At 45.1% G+C, this 16,549-nt stretch overlaps 1 protein-coding gene across 1 annotated transcript in view; it reads left to right on the top strand.

Moving 5' to 3' along the window:
• Positions 1–16,549, top strand: part of ETF1 (eukaryotic translation termination factor 1) — a 340,588-nt gene that overhangs the window by 139,272 nt on the left and 184,767 nt on the right. The window contains exon 7 of the mRNA XM_078653353.1: positions 11,428–11,557. Within this exon, the coding sequence (XP_078509479.1) occupies positions 11,428–11,557 (130 nt within the window). The remainder of the gene's footprint in view (positions 1–11,427; positions 11,558–16,549) is intronic.

The raw sequence follows: 16,549 nt of genomic DNA, 5'->3' as shown, positions 1-16,549 counted from the left end.
AACAAAAGCAGCTTCACATAAATCATCTAGAGCTGCATGCAATTTTTCTAGAGCTCAAAGCGTTTCAAGTACATCTAGTAGGCAAAGCTTTCCTGATCCGTACAGACGACATGACAGCAGTGTACTACATACAAAACAGGGGACGGGGGACACATTCTCTAGCTGTGTATCTCCTTTCAGAACACCTTCCAGGAGTAAACCATCAGATTGCAGATCTGCTCAGTCGTGAAAGACAACAGATCCACAAATAGGAACTACACCCTCAAGTTCTTCTCCCATTCTTCCACATGTGGGGCTTTCCGGACATAGATTTGTTCGCCGCAAACCTAAACGCAAAATGTCCAAGCTTCGCATCCAGGCATCTACACCCATTGTTCAAAGGTAATGCACTATGGACAAATCAGTTGGGGATATTTGCCTACCCTTTTCCGCCTCTTCCACTCATTCCATTAGTAGTTCGGAAGCTGACAGGCCTCCCTGACACTAATCCTAGTTGGTAACACATAGGCCCGGCAACCCTTGTTCACAACGCTTTTGGAGCTCTCGTTTGTTCATCACCCAAAACTACATTTCACTTCCAATCTTCTCACTCAGATCCATTGAGCAATAAGACATCCAGATCCCAGTCCCCTCAATCTTCCGACCTGGCACCTGAAATCTTAGTTTGGCTACCTTAATCTCCTGCCAGACTGCATGCACATTATCAAAGAGGCTAGAAGTCCTACCACCAGAGCATGCTATGCAGCAAAGTGGAAGCGATTTGTAATATACTGCATTAACAATCAAATCTATCCGCTAGACGCTTCAAAACATAATTTGCTATTTATTACATCTGCAGTGTTCTAATTTAGCGTACTCTTCCATACACTTACATCTTTCTGCAGTAGCTGCATACATACAGAACAGACAACATCTGTCTCTCTTTAGAGTGCCTGTCATTAAAGCATTTATGGAGGGACTTAAAAGAATCATTCCTCCAAGACTTCCACCTGCTCCAGCCAGTGTGGGATCTTAACATTGTCCTTACAAGACTGATTTGGTCTACCCTTTGAGCCATTGCATAGATGTGAACTGCAATTTCTCACTTGGAAGGTAGCTTTCCTCATAGCTATCACATCACTGAGGAGAGTAGGTGAGCTTCAGGCACCAACCATAGAAGAACCATTTTTACAAATACACCAAAACAAAGTAGTTCTTCGGACCAACCCAAAATTCCTACCAAAGGTCATGTCTGCCTTTCATATCAACCAATCTGTTGAGTTGCCTGTGTTCTTACCTCAACCGGATTCTGTGGCAGAACATGCTTTGCACACTTTAGAGGTGAAAAGAGCACTACTTTACTATGTAGAAAGGACTAAACCTTTCTGCAAGACCAAACAACTGTTTGTCGCTTTTGCGCCACCACATAAAGGCAATCCTATATCCTAATCGGGTATAGAACGGTGGATAGTCCAGTGCATTCAGACATGCTATGCAAAAGCAAAACTAACACTAACAATTCCCCCTAGAGCGCACTGCACACGCAAACTAGGGGCTTCTATGGCATTCTTAGTGAATATTCCCATAGATGACCTCTGCAAAGCTGCATCATGTGAAGTAGTGTGGCTCACTGGTTAGAGGCGGCAGACCCGAGAGCAGAGGACGGCCCGGGACCAGGGTTCGATTCCCGGCGCGGCAGGTTTCTGGACCAGGGTCAGCGGACTTGATAATTCTCTCGCCTCGGTGCCCACTCTGATCAGCGTTCACACTCGGCAACTCTGGGCATTAGCTTGCCTCATCTTCACTAATGGCCCCACCAGACCGCCGGGGATGCCTGGTCTCACCCTGGAGATACCCACTAAGGGACCATCTCTCAGGGAAGCCAGGAAGGGTTTCGCAGCGGTCGAAGCGCCTTGGGACCCTACGGGTAAGTAGTGCGCTATATAAATGCCTATACATTTACATTTACATTTACATACATCATGGGCTACACCTTACCCATTCACAAAACACTATTGTGTAGGTGTTAGCAAGCTAGTGTGGGCCAAGCAGTTTTACGTACACTATTTCAGACGACTGCAACAGCTACAGGTTAGCCACCGCATTGGGAGATAACTGCTGTATAGTCTATGCAAAGCATGTGATCTACAGCTCACATGCCTCAAACGGAAAATGCTACTTACCCATTATGCATCTGTTCTTGGCATGTAGAGCTGTAGTCACATGCGCCCACCTGCCTCCCAAGGTACCTATACCTGTTGCAGTAATATCTTACTTGGATACATACATACATACATACATACATACATACATACATAGAAATCTCTTACTAACCCTATTATCTACCTCTGCCGGCAAACAATCGAACAATGGAGCTGATGCCCAAGCGCACTATCACCGAAAGTCTCCTATCTCGTGACTGGAAAAGGCTTCTTCGATCAAAAACTAAGTGCAAACATCCGGATCCAAAACTAGATGGCGGGTTATGCAAAGCATGTGAGACTACAGCTCTACATGCAGAGAACAGATGCATACTGGATAAGTAGCATTTTCCACCTTCTTTGTGTAATCCTTTGTGTACCCAGCAGAGTGCTACAAATGAAATGCTTGCTCGAGGGGGAGCCAGTGCAACTCTTTAATCATTTTAGTGACCAAGCAGATTTTCACAAGATTTAGAAGAACCCTTGCTGCTGCATTTTGGAGTGTCAGAAGTTTATTACGGTTTCTTGATTGAGAGCATACAAATAATGCATTGCTGTCATCATGTTTTTGAGACAAGTGCTAGGATAACTGTTTTTTCCAACTCCAGTGGAAGATATGGGAATACTTTCTCAAGATCCTCAACATAAGGAAACATGAGGATGTAACCTGATTTTCGTGTTCTACAAATGATAATTGTCTATCGAAGAAAACACCTAGGTTTCTAGCTTTCATCACTGGTATTTGTAGGGGTCCTAAGTTGGGTGGCCACCAGGTCAAGTTCCAGAAGGTGTCATTGTTTCCAAACAACAAGACCTCTGTCTTATCAGAGTTAAATTTTAAAACGTTTAGGTTCATCCACTGGGCTATGCTGTTCATGTTCTGGCTCTGTCAGCTGCCTGCTTCCATAAAATAAGTAAACAAATTGCTATCCCAGATTTAACCTGATATTGGTAATCTGGAAAACGTAATGCATAGTGGTTGTTTATAAAGGTATGTGTCTGATGCAAATTTCACTAGTATAGAATTGAAGTGTTGCCTCAAATGGGTTTTTCGGCTCATCAAAGCTCCTCTATTCTTTGCATCAGTTGGTTGTACTAAACACATCTGGTAAATATAGATGGAAAAACCATCTTGCACACCTGTCAGTTTGTCATTCACAGTAGCTTTATACAATTTTTGTAGTTTTATCATTTCCTTCGGGGGACATTACACTACAAAGAAAACATTTTGATTTTCCACAGTCCTGGTGGGCAGAAAATCTGAATTTTGTAAAAGACATGAAGGCTAATATGCAGTCTCCTTAATTGCCACTACTCTCAACAGCCCTTTTAAAGGACGTTGATCAGCAGCAAAAATTACTACACAGTAAAAGCCCAGAAAACCCAACCATCTACCTTTTTACCTCACTGTAATGTGTCAAATGAACTTCTTATGAACTCACACCTGAGTTTTTCAAAAATATCAAAGTCCTGTTAATAGTCCGTCAGTCCTAACAAGCTAAAAATGCTTCTTCATCCTCTTTAGTCGCGATCTCCATCTGTTACTGTCCACGAGCCACAAATTAAACAGAATATTAATGAAACCAGGGTTAAGTTGGCATTAAAGTCTCCCATTATTAGCCATATGTCATTCAGGAAATGTTTGAAAAGAACTCTCATAATGGGAAGAATTTTGTTTAGAGTAGTATGTCGCCTGGTTTTAGCGGGGTGCAGATAGAGCCAAGGATAATAGTATGTTTGTTTTTTTTTTCCCCCAACCCTTGTGGCTCAACATTAATGAAAATGAAGTCACCTTGCCCTTCATGAATCATGGAGACCTTTAGAGCCAGATTATTCTTAAGAGCAATTAATACGCCTCCTGACTCATGCCCACCTACTTGAGATGCGATTGCACAAGATTCATAAACAGTGTAATCCTCCCAGGTGATACTTTGCACGGACCAGGTTTCTTGCAGAGCAACAATATCATAGTTTCTTAAAAAGGAGGATGTTACTCTTGCTGCTTTTTCATTTGTTAGCCTCGGATATTCCAGTAACAGATACTGAGGTGGGGGCTATTTTCTTCGGCAGTTTTATGACCACTTGTGATGTTATGTGCTTCACCCGAAGGCCTGGGAGAGCCAGGGCCAGTCTTGGGGATTCTGTTGTTTTACTGCACATCGGCGTGGGCCTCCTATTCTGGATGTTATTTGAAGCGGGGTTTTTTTCCACGGCGCTGTTTGGGAGGCTGCTAATGGGCCACGCAAGACTGAAGTAGTGAACTGACTGGGTGTAACACTACTGCCAGGGTTGAGGTGTTGTTGTCCTTTGAGGGATTTGGAAAATCTATCCCTTAGAATGACAGGGTATTTGATTTTAGTCATGAGACTGGTGTGGATGCCCCAGTCGATCTTTATTCGATAGTAGGGCTGCAGCTATATCTTTACTATGAAAGGTTACTTCCGTAGTCTCGTTAACTTGACCCTGTTCAGGGGCAATAAAAGCGATGCTTTCAATGTCTGTGGTTTTTATATTTTCCAGTCCTGGGAGGTGCGAAAATAGATTTAGAAGATTTCCTCTATTGAGGATGTCCCGTTTCCCTTGGGATAGATGCTGTGGGTACAGTTTTAACTTTTTGCCTTCTTGTGATAATTAAGTTTGTAGTGTAGTTCCTATATTCCCAATAGGCTCTGTGCATTGGAATAACATAAACAATAGTTTAGACGTAGGACTTAGGTCGACTAGGTCTCTATTGAATATGTTAGACTTAATTATGAATGCCATCTAGCTCAGAGGTCACTAGAGACTTTCTCGAGTAAACAAGGTGTTAACTTTCCTGAATAGACAAGAAGGGATAAGTTTCTGACAACGGCATAAACATGACAACTTTGCTCCCTTCAGAATAAGGAGTATATCTCCAGAGTCGCGGAAACAATAGATAACTATTTCACTCAGTCAATCGTGCATACTTAGTTTCACCAGAAGCGCAGAGAAATAGAGACGGGCGTTTTCAATAAAAGTTATTTATTGAACAGTCTTCTTTCTCATGCAAGAGAAGTGAGTTGCCACAGTTGCAATACTTGTTATAAAGTAAAGTGCGTAAAGTAAAAAGAGTATTATAAAATAATACTGTAAAAGCATTGTATGGTTTCTAAACCATACCGTGTTTAAAATAGATAAAAATATACATATATAAAATCATTGACTAAACGTTCTCAACTGGTGCTTCTAAGATACGCCTACCCCGGTGTACCTAACCTAAGCCTAGTACGTGGGAAGGAGTAAGAGACCTGCAGTTGAAGTTAAGATAGTTTTTGCCAAGAATCTGAATCAAGAATTCTCTAAGTATCTAATCAGCTCCGTACCTTGGTTATAGAATGAAGGAGGTCTTGTATCTCTTTCTCAGGACTCGATCTCCCAGCAAACCCGCAAGGGTGACTGGAAACACTGGAGCTGGATTTCTCGGCTGGAGAAAAGACAGCGTCTCTCTCAGTGCGTCAATGGAAGGGTCGGCTTCCTTCGGCACTTGCCACAGCGGGGCGTCGGGCAAGTACATAGCTGATCTGCTCCAAACCACCGTGTGTTTTGCAAGGGCAGCTGCTGGTATATTTATACCTGGAAGGTGCCGAGTTTGACGTAAGGTTGGACATAAGACGTCACTAAGAACTAGCAGTTCTTTCTGGACTCCAGGAGTTCTTGGACAAATCAAAACAGAACCAGGGGGGAATTCCCAGGCTGCTGGAGGTTTGGTTTGTTTTAAGAACGCGTTGTACTTTCTAGGAGTCTATGGGAGTAGCCTTGCCGTATTTGGACTGCATTGGCTAAGACTTAATATGGATATGATTCTTATGCCTTTATAAGGATATGATTTGTTATAACCACATAAGGGCATAAATCAGGAATATTTAAATAGGGTCCTAGATACGTTCACAAGTTGTTCCGGCATCAACTGACACGGTTTTATTTTGGTTTGAGAATGTTGTATGTGGGTCAACTTTGAGCATCTTGTTCTTGGTTAGGAGATTCCGACATTCTGGTTTGTTCGCTTTAAAACAGTGCGAGTTGACCTCATAGGTAACCGATTTCTCATTTTTGTTCCCTTGATTGAAATCTTGGCCCTGGTCCAATATTACCATGGTGTTCAAGATGGTCTCGTTTTGTTTCAATTCGGAGCCATCTGTAAGTAACTTGAATGGCTATCTCCTCTGTGGCTATCCTTATGTTTTGGGTCTCTTCCGCTATTTCACGTGGGTATCTTTGGTCACTTTGGTTTGCGGCTTCGGGGAGGGCATCCCAACCCGTGGGCTTTCTCGGACCGTGTCTAATAGAAGATCGGTCACATGTTAGGTTTGTGGGGTTATCCATGATCTTTTGGGTTTCTCCATAATACTCATTGGGTTCTTTTCTTTCCATACAATTCCCAATTTTCTCCTTTGGGCTCGCCACAATGCCTTTGATAACTTATGGTTTACATTGGTCCAGATTTTGCACAGTGTTTATTTGTACTGGAAGGCGAGTATCTAAGGTTCCTTCTCCATCTGAGTTTTTACTGAGTTCTGGGGCTGTGATTGGATTTAAATCGTTATCATCAGGTCTAAGCCAGCGTAAGAGCGCTCCATTCTTTTTCCTGGCGTTGTTTAATTTCTTTAATCTCCTTGTTTTTCCTGGACAGATGATGTTCTTCGGCCAGGGGTGATGTTGTCAACTTAAGCGGTGAGAAGGAATGAGACCGGTTATTAGTTCCTGTTGAAGTATTAGGTTGGGAGATAAATACTGGAGCGAAGTTTTCTTGATTAAAGTTGTCAGCCCCATCAGTTATCCCTTTGTTTGAGGGGGATTCGGGAGTCTTGTTTATCTACAATTTTCAAGCATTAAATCTGCTGGGCTTGTGTGGAAGTGGTCCGCTGGTCTATCTGATCTGGGAAGCCATTGGCATGGGACTGAGTTCTTGCTTTTGAATTGATCTCTGTGTCCCCTGTTAGCTCTAACCTATGAAGTTGTTGTTGGTTTCTTGGAATGGGCCGATAAGGGTGTAGGTTCAACAGGGGATTAGGAGAAGTGGATTTCGGCTTACGTCTACGGGCCTCTTTCTTCAGGTCCTCTATTAATGTGGACATAACTTCTGGCAAGGTTTCTAATTTTTTTAATATCGGATTGCAGATACACTCGCTATTACTTTGGCTTGACACTAAATTATTAAGTTTGGTGTCAATTTTGGTTATTAGACCAGCTATTAGCTGCAGGATATTTAGTTGGCATCCAGTTTATCTGCGTGCATATGCGCAGCGCTTGCATTGAATTCAGGGCTTGGTTGGTATCAAAGAGGAGCATCTCAACCTTGTGCGTGGTGGGGGTGTGACATGTCTCCCTGGACCGGAGTTCAGAATTTGGAGAATCACTGGTATTATTTTGACAGTATGTATGTATACTGCTGTCACCCAGAGGGTATCCTGGCGCCTGGGGGAGTTGGGTTTGGAATTTGAGAGCTACTGGTTATGGGTATCGGCTTTCTTTTATTAGTTTCATTTGATTTTTGTTGTGAGTTTAACTGTAGGTTAAAATCATCTTGACCGGCTCTACTGTTATTTATGGACACTAGAGGAGAGTTAAGTAGAGAGTCCCTTACATGAGTCCGATAAGGGTCTTTCACGTAATGATTTGACATTTGCACATGGGGTACCGGAGTTGGAGTCGAGGTGGGTAGTGGGAAGTCAAACTTGAGCGTTTTGAGTGTCTGGCTGATGTGTTCCACTGGGTTCTATTTTATTTATTTCAATGGACGACGAGTCCAATGGGCTTATGTGCTGAGATGTGAAGCTTACTGAGCTGATAGACGAAATCCGAATTGGAGATTCTATTATAATCTGTGCTGGGTCATGAGTGGGGACGAGGACTTGGTCCTTTCGCAGGTCCGAGAGCACTAGCCGTTCGGCTGGTTCTTGATTGGCCCCGACTAGCTTCCGTTTGACAGGGGTATTGTCAAGCAATCTGGGCACACTCCGGGTTAGGCTGTTCTTTTGCAGGTTATCCTGATTATTTTCTTGAGATACTCTTTGCAGAGAGAGAGGAGTGGTTTTTACTGGGGCTAAGAGTCTCCCTTGAACTGTAATCTCTGGGTAGAGATTACCAACAGGGGATAGGCTTGCCCGTGGCTCTAAACGTTGGATACAGGATTTTGGGGTCTCCAAGCTCATGAGGGGGTTTTCAGGAGTGAGCATTATGGCTTCTTTTATAGGCCGCATGAAATAGTCTCTTATGTCGCCAGTGTCTCTAATATCACAATTATTTCGATCAACTGACGTTGAGGCATGTCCTTGTTGCGTTCTCTTAGGAGACTCTTGTTTTTGTTTTTTTGACAGGTGCATCTGGGTGTTACAAGTCCTGTCCGATGTCATCATCACAGGCTCTTCATGCCCTTCCGATTTTCCCTCCAGGGTCTGGTTTACACGTCTTCCTTCTTTGGGATATAGCATTTTCGCTTTCTGTCGCTTGGCAGTCTTATGCGGTCGGTGGGAGTTTTGCAACTGTGCAGAGTTTCTTGTTGACATTTTTTGTTGTTTTCTTGCGCTGGCCGGGGGTCAATCGAGTCACAGGGGCCTGCCGCCAGAGACACAGACTCTAGCCACTCCGCGCTGCAAATGCCGAAAATGCTGCAAATGCCTGCAGCCGTTTGCACCAAGGAGAGTAGGTACAGCAAAGCACTAGCAGCGGTGCAAGGACTGTTCAGAGGCCGTTCAAAGGTTCAAAGGTCGTGCCTGCCGAGTCCGGTGAGAGAAAGCACCCCTTTCACTTTTCTCATTAAAGATTGGTGGGGCTGAGCAAGGTCCGGGCAGCGTGGGGGATGTGATGATGACACAAGGGAATGTAAAAGGGATGTGAGGGAGGGGTGATGAGTGTTCAGGCTTCACAGATTTTCTCACTCACCACTGGCCACACCTGGTACTTTGTGCTTTCTGCCTTATGCTGTGGCCAGCTCACCGCTGATTGCTGTGCTGATTGCAGTGCTGCTGAACTGTTTTGCTGGGCCGGTCTGGGTATTGCTCTGGCAGGTTCCAGGTTTGTCGGGTCTTGAGTTTTCTCCACGACCCGCTCCTCTCCCAAGCTCTCACCGCTCCCCCGCGGCTCCTGATGCTCGTGGTGCCTGGCCCCCTGTGGCTCACCGTGTGGCTCAGCGAGGCTCACTTGGGCATCCTGCAGCCTCCTGTGGCTCCTAATGTGGCTCCCGTTTCAGCTCCTGGTTTGCAGAGCGCGGTTCTTGACCCCCCGCGGCTCTCCCCTGCTGCTGGTTACCGCTACTCTCCGGCTCTCATGCAGAGTCTCTTGCAAGACCAGGACTGGAATCACTTTGACTTGATATGCCCTGGGTCCCTGCCAATCAGGTCCCTAGGGCCTGTGTTCTTTCCCAAAACTGTACTTTGCACATCGACATTACAGGGGAATATCTGCTCATTGAGATATGTCCACACATGTAGTATAGTGCTCCCTGCCTTAAGGCCAGCTGTAGGGGTGACTTACCTATACTGCATGCAGTGTCTGCACACATAGATAGCAGGAACCCAGTACACTTCTGTCAAAATTACATCAATTACCAGAAACTAATTGGGGCTGACAATGTAAAAAAGGAGCATTTTCCTACAGTTGTCCGTTGACTGGTTAGCTTAGGTGTCCAGATGGAGTGTTGCATCTTAAATCTTGTTTTGTTCTGGATATGTCTGAAATGTTTTGTTTAGTGACACATTGTTCAGCTCACTGTTCCCCTGATTGAAGGATGTCCTGCTGCCTTTAACTTGTAGCAGTCCTACCCACCAACTGATGAGTGGTTCTTGCCACACACCTTCCTGGTTGTCACACACTTACAGTGGAAGAATGTCCTGCTGACTCAAAACTTGAAAAAGATGAATAACCCAGTCTTGTAGGTTTCTTCCGTACACCTATTCCTGGTATCCCACTGAGGGAGTATCGTAGTGGCTGCTGTCTTCCAGGCCCCTTTTGCCTGCAGTGAGGACGACTTCACCTGCTTTCTGCTCTGCTTGTTCTATCATCTCGCCTGGGTTTCAATGAAGGCTTCTGCACACTAAGACGAGATTGTCCAAATTTAGACATAGGTGCTAAAAGGTGAGTGTTGAAGGGAGGAGGTTCAGGGAAAGGACACATTTTTCCAAGATTTACTGTTGTGCTAAGTTTGAACACAAAGATTTGGGGGAGGAAAACAAAGCATAAGAAGGGGTACAGTTTGCTTTCCTCATCTGAACTGGAACACTCTTGGTTCAAAGTTGCAATTAGGTGGATGGCCTGAAAGAAACCTCCATACACACATTCTTTCCAGATAAAAGGCCTTCGTATTTTATTTTACCGTAAAGCCTTGCCCCTATTCCAGCCACCTCCTCATGCTATATATAGCAGTCTGTCAACATGTCTATGGAGCTGTTGGATCATTTTCCCTGTTTGTGCATTCTTGTTTAAAGTGTTCTGTTGCCTGACAGATTCTTTTTGGGCCATCCACATTGACTCCATAAATGACCCAAAGTGTGCTTTCAGAATCTGATTAGGTTGATGTTAATGTTCTTTGTTAATCTCCTCTGAGCCGGACGTATTTTCTTAAACATAATGCTGAAGATGCCAGACTTCCATCTCTGGTATGGCATTGCTCAAATACTCTCAATGAGGTAACTTCTTCAGTATCTTACATTCATTGTTTGCGCTATGAATTATACTAGGGATTTTCTCTTTTGTAGCATGAAAAGAATATGAAAAGCACATTTTGTGTAGTTACTTCCATATTCTTAGTACCTCAGTCATACTAAATGACTTCAAACTTTGTGATGATCTACTTCAGAGTAAGAAAAGAAGACTAATGGCAGAGAGGAACAGTTTATAAACCATTGAGTGTAGAGCTAAGAAGTGGTTTGAAATACTCATTTACATGCTTTTATACACCATTGTGGTATGTCATTGGTTGGAAATACAGTACATTTAAATTGAAGAGGCTGGAGGGCTAAACAAACAGCAGTCACCACATGAATAATCAACTTTGTCTTCCGTGTCCTAGATGTGTACCCTGACTGAATGATACATAAAACGTAATATTTCCATTCTGAAGGCTTTAAGTGTTCACACTTGAGTGATCTAAAAACATTCATTAACTTTAGAGGATGCTTGCTTATTATTAAAATGTTTTGTTCTTTCATGCATTAAACATCCATTGGCCTTTTAAGCTGTTCCTTGAGATGTTACTGATTTCTTTAATTATTTCTTTATTCTCTTTAAGCGATTACAATCTAAAGTTTTGAAGTTGGTAGATATATCTTATGGGGGTGAAAACGGATTCAATCAAGCTATCGAACTCTCGACGGAAGTGCTTTCTAGTGTGAAGTTCATACAAGAGAAAAAACTAATAGGTAAGAGTAAGAAGGCAGACGGCTTCTTTCATATTTTCAGGAAGATGGTAATTTATGACTTTTTTATGACCTTTTTCCTTCATATTATTGTTTACCAACACAAGCTGAAAACGGCTGTGATTAAGCAATTCTTTTATAACAGCCAAGTATTCGTAGTTTATTGGTTTAAAAGCATACATGTCTTTCACAATAGTGTATGTTTTACATCTATTTTACATCAAGAGCTGCACAGCTAGTCGTCATTCGAAGACTGACCCATTAATTTAAACATAAGCCATGTACTGAACGATCTACATTCGTCTGTAACATTTGGTCGAAGTTGCCTCACTCATAGTAGGCAAAATAGCATTGACAAAGATGGTGGTTGTACTATATTATAGGATTGGTTTATAAGAGTGTATTTTTGAAGTTAGAAACCCCATTGTCTTCCCTTTTTATATGGGCTTCAGACCACCTCAAAATCCAGTTAGAAACATTAAAGCTACAATTATCTGCATTTGTTCTGCCTGCAACAGACATCTGCCTTAAATAAACCTAATCCAATATAGCTACATGACTCAAGGTATGTTTCACATAAAGCACCACCCTAACGTGTTAGAGGAATGTATGACTGTGGATACACATGCTTTGAATACTCCTACTATCTAGTGGTGCGTCCAGATGAGCGCTAGATGTTTTTTCTTTGAAGAAGGTAATTGGAGTCACGAGGTAAGGTGACTCCTCCTCTTGGTAATAGGTCGCATGGGCGTCGACCCCAATGTTAAATTGTTTTCTCTCTGCCATCAGTTTCAGACGTTGTAGGAAGTTGGCTCTGTATATACTATATCAAAGTAAGGTATAATGTGCACAGAGTCCATTGGATCACCAAAGGCTTACAAGGGTAAAAGTAGATAATACCTTAATCTCTTATGTGGCAGTCTTGTTGAGCAGTAAGGCTTTATCGGAGAGTAGTGTTAAGCATTTATTGTACACACTCTGGCAAGAAAATGATTGCACACACTCAAAGACTGATCTCTGACCAATTGTTTTGTATAAAAGCCAATCGGGCGCAAGCATCCCTCTAGAACCTTCTCCTCAGAGGCTCAGGCCCTCAGATTTTCTACCGCACGTCGTGTGAAGTGAGTCTCCCTGAGCTCTGCTCAGTTTTTTCAATTTCTTTGTGGATTTCTACAGTTTTTGGGATGTCTTCAAGTAAGAAGTCTCTTTTTCGACCATGTGCTTCTTGTGGGAAATTGAGGCTCTTCTCAGAGGACCCTCACAAAGAAGTGTATTTACTGCCTCTATCTAGAGCATGAGGTAGGCAAATGTAAAATTTGCAGGACTTTCTCAACCAAGACCCTTAAGGACAGGGAAGGGAGTCTCCTCCTGTGGTTGCAGAGGTTGAAGGATAAGGATTCCCCTTTTTCTGATGCAGAAAGCCTTGCGTCAGGTGTGTCTAGAGCCACTTCTAAGCGTAGCAGTGTGTAGGACTTGCCATCTACATTCCTAAAGAAAAGGAAACTTCAACTCCAGAAGGCTCCTGCTGTGTCCCCACCTCTTCCTGCTACGCCTAAGCCCTTGAGATAGGACTCTCAGGCATCTACGGCTCCTTCTACGCATGTTTCCACTAAAAAACGTGCTAAATAGTTGACGGGAGCGACGACGGTCTGTCTGACGACGAGATGTGCCGTCTCTAGCTCTCTGACGACGACAGTGGCGACGACTTGTGCCAGCGGGTCGTCGACGGCAGCTGCGTCAATGTAGTCAGCGTCGACGATGGTGTGTGTGAGCTTCAAATTTTCGTCAATGGCTTCCGTGAAGAGAGCCTCTTAGTCAACGCCCGCTCCGTCGACGGCGGTGGTATCGTCGGCGCCGTCGACTGCGTCGACAGTGGTTGTCCCATTGACTGAGTTACTGTCGTCGACGTCTACCTTCGCATCATTGCCTCTGGTGCCTTTATCATCCGGTTCTGGGACTCCTGCTGTTGACCCTCTGCTCCAACGTCGACATGGGTCTTTGGATCAACTTCCGATTCCACGTCACTCTCAGCCTCCATCTCCTCTTTTTGCCACAGGTTCGGAGCAGGACTCTGGTTCGGATGAGGAGGATTTTGGGCAGCTCGAAGCCCTTCGGAGCTGGTCATAAAATGTCAGGACTATGAGGAAGATCATTACTTCCATAAGGAGGATCCACAGCACAAATACCGCTCTCCCTCATTTCTAATCTCCAATACATGTTGGAGGACTATAATAGACTATTTCCACCGTCTCACCATGGATCTTCTCAGCCTACGGTGCCTGCAACTACAGCGGCTCTTTCATCTACTGCACTGCCAGGGCCATCTGCGCCATCGGCATCATCTGCACCATCTATTCGGATTCAGGCAACTGTTTATGAGGATGACGACGTTCGCCCAGATCGGGAAGACGGCGAAGTTAATGATGATAATGGGACCATGGCGGATTGGGATGATTATCAGATCCAGAGACCGTCGCCGCCCCCTTCGGGTCCAGGGGATTCCCCCCCTGTTGATATAGCTGGTTTTCACCAATCTATGGAACGAGCAGCGCTGTGCTTTAAACTCCTAATGGTTCTGAAGGATGAGGACTGTTTTCTTTATGATTTCCAGAGTCTACCTCTTAAACAGGTCCTTGCAGTGCCCATAATTGACTTAATCTGTAATGAGGGTGTCAAACTGATGCAGACGCCAAATTTTATTCCGGCACTGCTTCCTCGTTTGGGGAAGAAATATAAAGCGCCCCAGAGTTCTCCAGCTTGCCTGGTAGCGCAGCCTAAACCCGATTCCGTGATTACCCTGGCCGCACAGCGCCGTTCCAGGAATCCGTCTTCTCCTATTACTGCACCTCCTAACCGTGAAGGACGTCGTCTTGATGATATTGGGCGAAAAATTTCCATTATGGCTTCTACCACCGTGAGGGCTGCGAATTCTCTGGCCATTCTGGGTCGCTACGACCTCCAGATGTGGTCGGATATGTCTTATTTTATCAACCTCATTCCTGAGCCCTCCAGAGCAGAGGCTGTCGAGATTCTTCAGGAGGGAGGGAGCGTCATCAGAGATTATCGACTGCTCTGTGGACATTGCGTGCACTGGTTTTCGTCAGCTTATGGGGGCAGCTGTTTTACGTTGTCAGGGCTGGCTTCATTCCACCTCTTTTCGCCAGGATGTTCAGGCGAAAATCCGCGACAAGTCCTATGACGGCGAATCGCTATTTGGCCAGAATGTGGACGACGCACTTCAAACCATCAAAAAGGACACCGAGACGGCTCGTGCCCTAGGCACTCTGCAGTTTCGCAAGCAGCCTTTTCGTCGCGGACGTGGCACCTCTTCTTTTCGCGGCAGATCCAACCAGTACCGCTCCTACGGTCAAGGAAATCGGAGATATTCCTCCCAGTCAAATGACTTGCCTTCCCCACTCAAAGTTGGAGGTCGAATCTCCCTTTTCTTTTCCAATTGGTCTTCAATCACTTCGGACCGTTGGATGCTGGACATTTGTGTCAAAAGGCCATGCTTTGGAGTTTGTCAAGTTCCCTCCAAACACTCCTCCAACTGGTCCACCTCCGGCTCACCTCAAGGAGCTCTTTCAACAAATTCGACTCGTGATTCAGAAAGGTGCCATCCAATTCGTTCCCAAGTCTCAGAAGCGGATGGGATTCTATTCCCGTTTTTTCTTAGTCCTCAAGAAGTCCAGCGAATGGGGTTCGATCCTCGACTTAAGGGCCCTAAACAAGTACCTGAAGTGCCAATCCTTCCGCATGCTCACGCTCGCGAAATTCCCCGCCTTCTCTCGAAGGGCAACTTCCTGACCACCATCGATCTCCAGGACGCCTATTTCCACTTGCCGATACTTCCAAGACACTGGAAGTACTTGCGCTTCTGGGTAGGGTGCAGAGATTTTCAATTCAAGGTTCTGCCTTTCGGCCTTCACTCCACCCCTCGCGTCTTCACGAAAGTCCTGTCCCCGGTGGTGGCACATCTACGTTTGAAGGGCGTTCAAATCTTTCCCTACCTGGACGACTGTCACATCAAGTCGCAATCTCGTCATCCGGCGTCTCTGGACACTGGATTCTGTCAGACTCTATTCCACTCCCTCGGTCTGTCCATCAACACCGAGAAGTCTCAGTTTGATCCAGCTCCTGCAGGTCCTTTCTAGTCGCCTCTCTGAATACTTCGCTGGTGAAGGCATTCATGTCTCACGAACGTCCGCTGCGGATTCTACGCCTAGTGGCTCTCCTCTGTTCAAAAGGGTCCGTTTCAGTTCGGGTATTGAAATCTTTTATCGGGATGGCATTCTCTTGCATCTCCCTGATCCCAAATTGCAGGCTCAAGAGTCGCCCAATTCAGGAGGAACTGGACAAACAGTAGTGTCAGGTCACCGGCTCTTTCAACGATTTGGTCCTAGTGACTGCTCGGATGAGGTCCACTCTCCACTGGTGGGCTCAACCGTCCCACATCGCTGCCGGTACTTCTTTACTAACCATTGCTCCAGAGCTCGTCCTTACCACGGATGCCTCCCTGGAAGATTGAAGCGCACATCTTCAGGGGCTATCCATAAAGGGCAAGTAGACCCTGTCTCAACGTTCCTGGCACATCAACAGACTGGAACTAATGGCCATTTTCCTTGCGCTCAAGTCTTTCCGTCTTCTGCTTCAGGGAGAATCAGTGCTCATTCAAACCAACAATACCACCAGTATGCACTGTGCAAACAAACAGGGTGGCACCAAGACACCCGCTCCTCTTGCAGCTGGCACAGAGCATCAGGGACTGGGCACTCCGTCCCCAAATTACCCTGGCAGCGGGTCACCTACCAGGCATCTCCAACATCCTAGCGGACTCCCTCAGCAGGTCCGCGTCCTCAACCCACGAGTGGGAGTTGCGTCAGCCGACTCTGGATTATCTTTCGGCTGTGGGGTCGCCCGATCATGGATCTTTTTGCGAGCCCTGTGAACCGGAAATGCCCGTCTTATGCAACCTGGCTTTCCCATCAAGGGTCG

Source organism: Lissotriton helveticus, chromosome 7 (genome assembly GCF_964261635.1).
Source record: "Lissotriton helveticus chromosome 7, aLisHel1.1, whole genome shotgun sequence".
Classification (NCBI taxonomy): Eukaryota; Metazoa; Chordata; class Amphibia; order Caudata; family Salamandridae; genus Lissotriton; species Lissotriton helveticus.
This window is presented reverse-complemented; position numbering and strand designations above follow the sequence as displayed.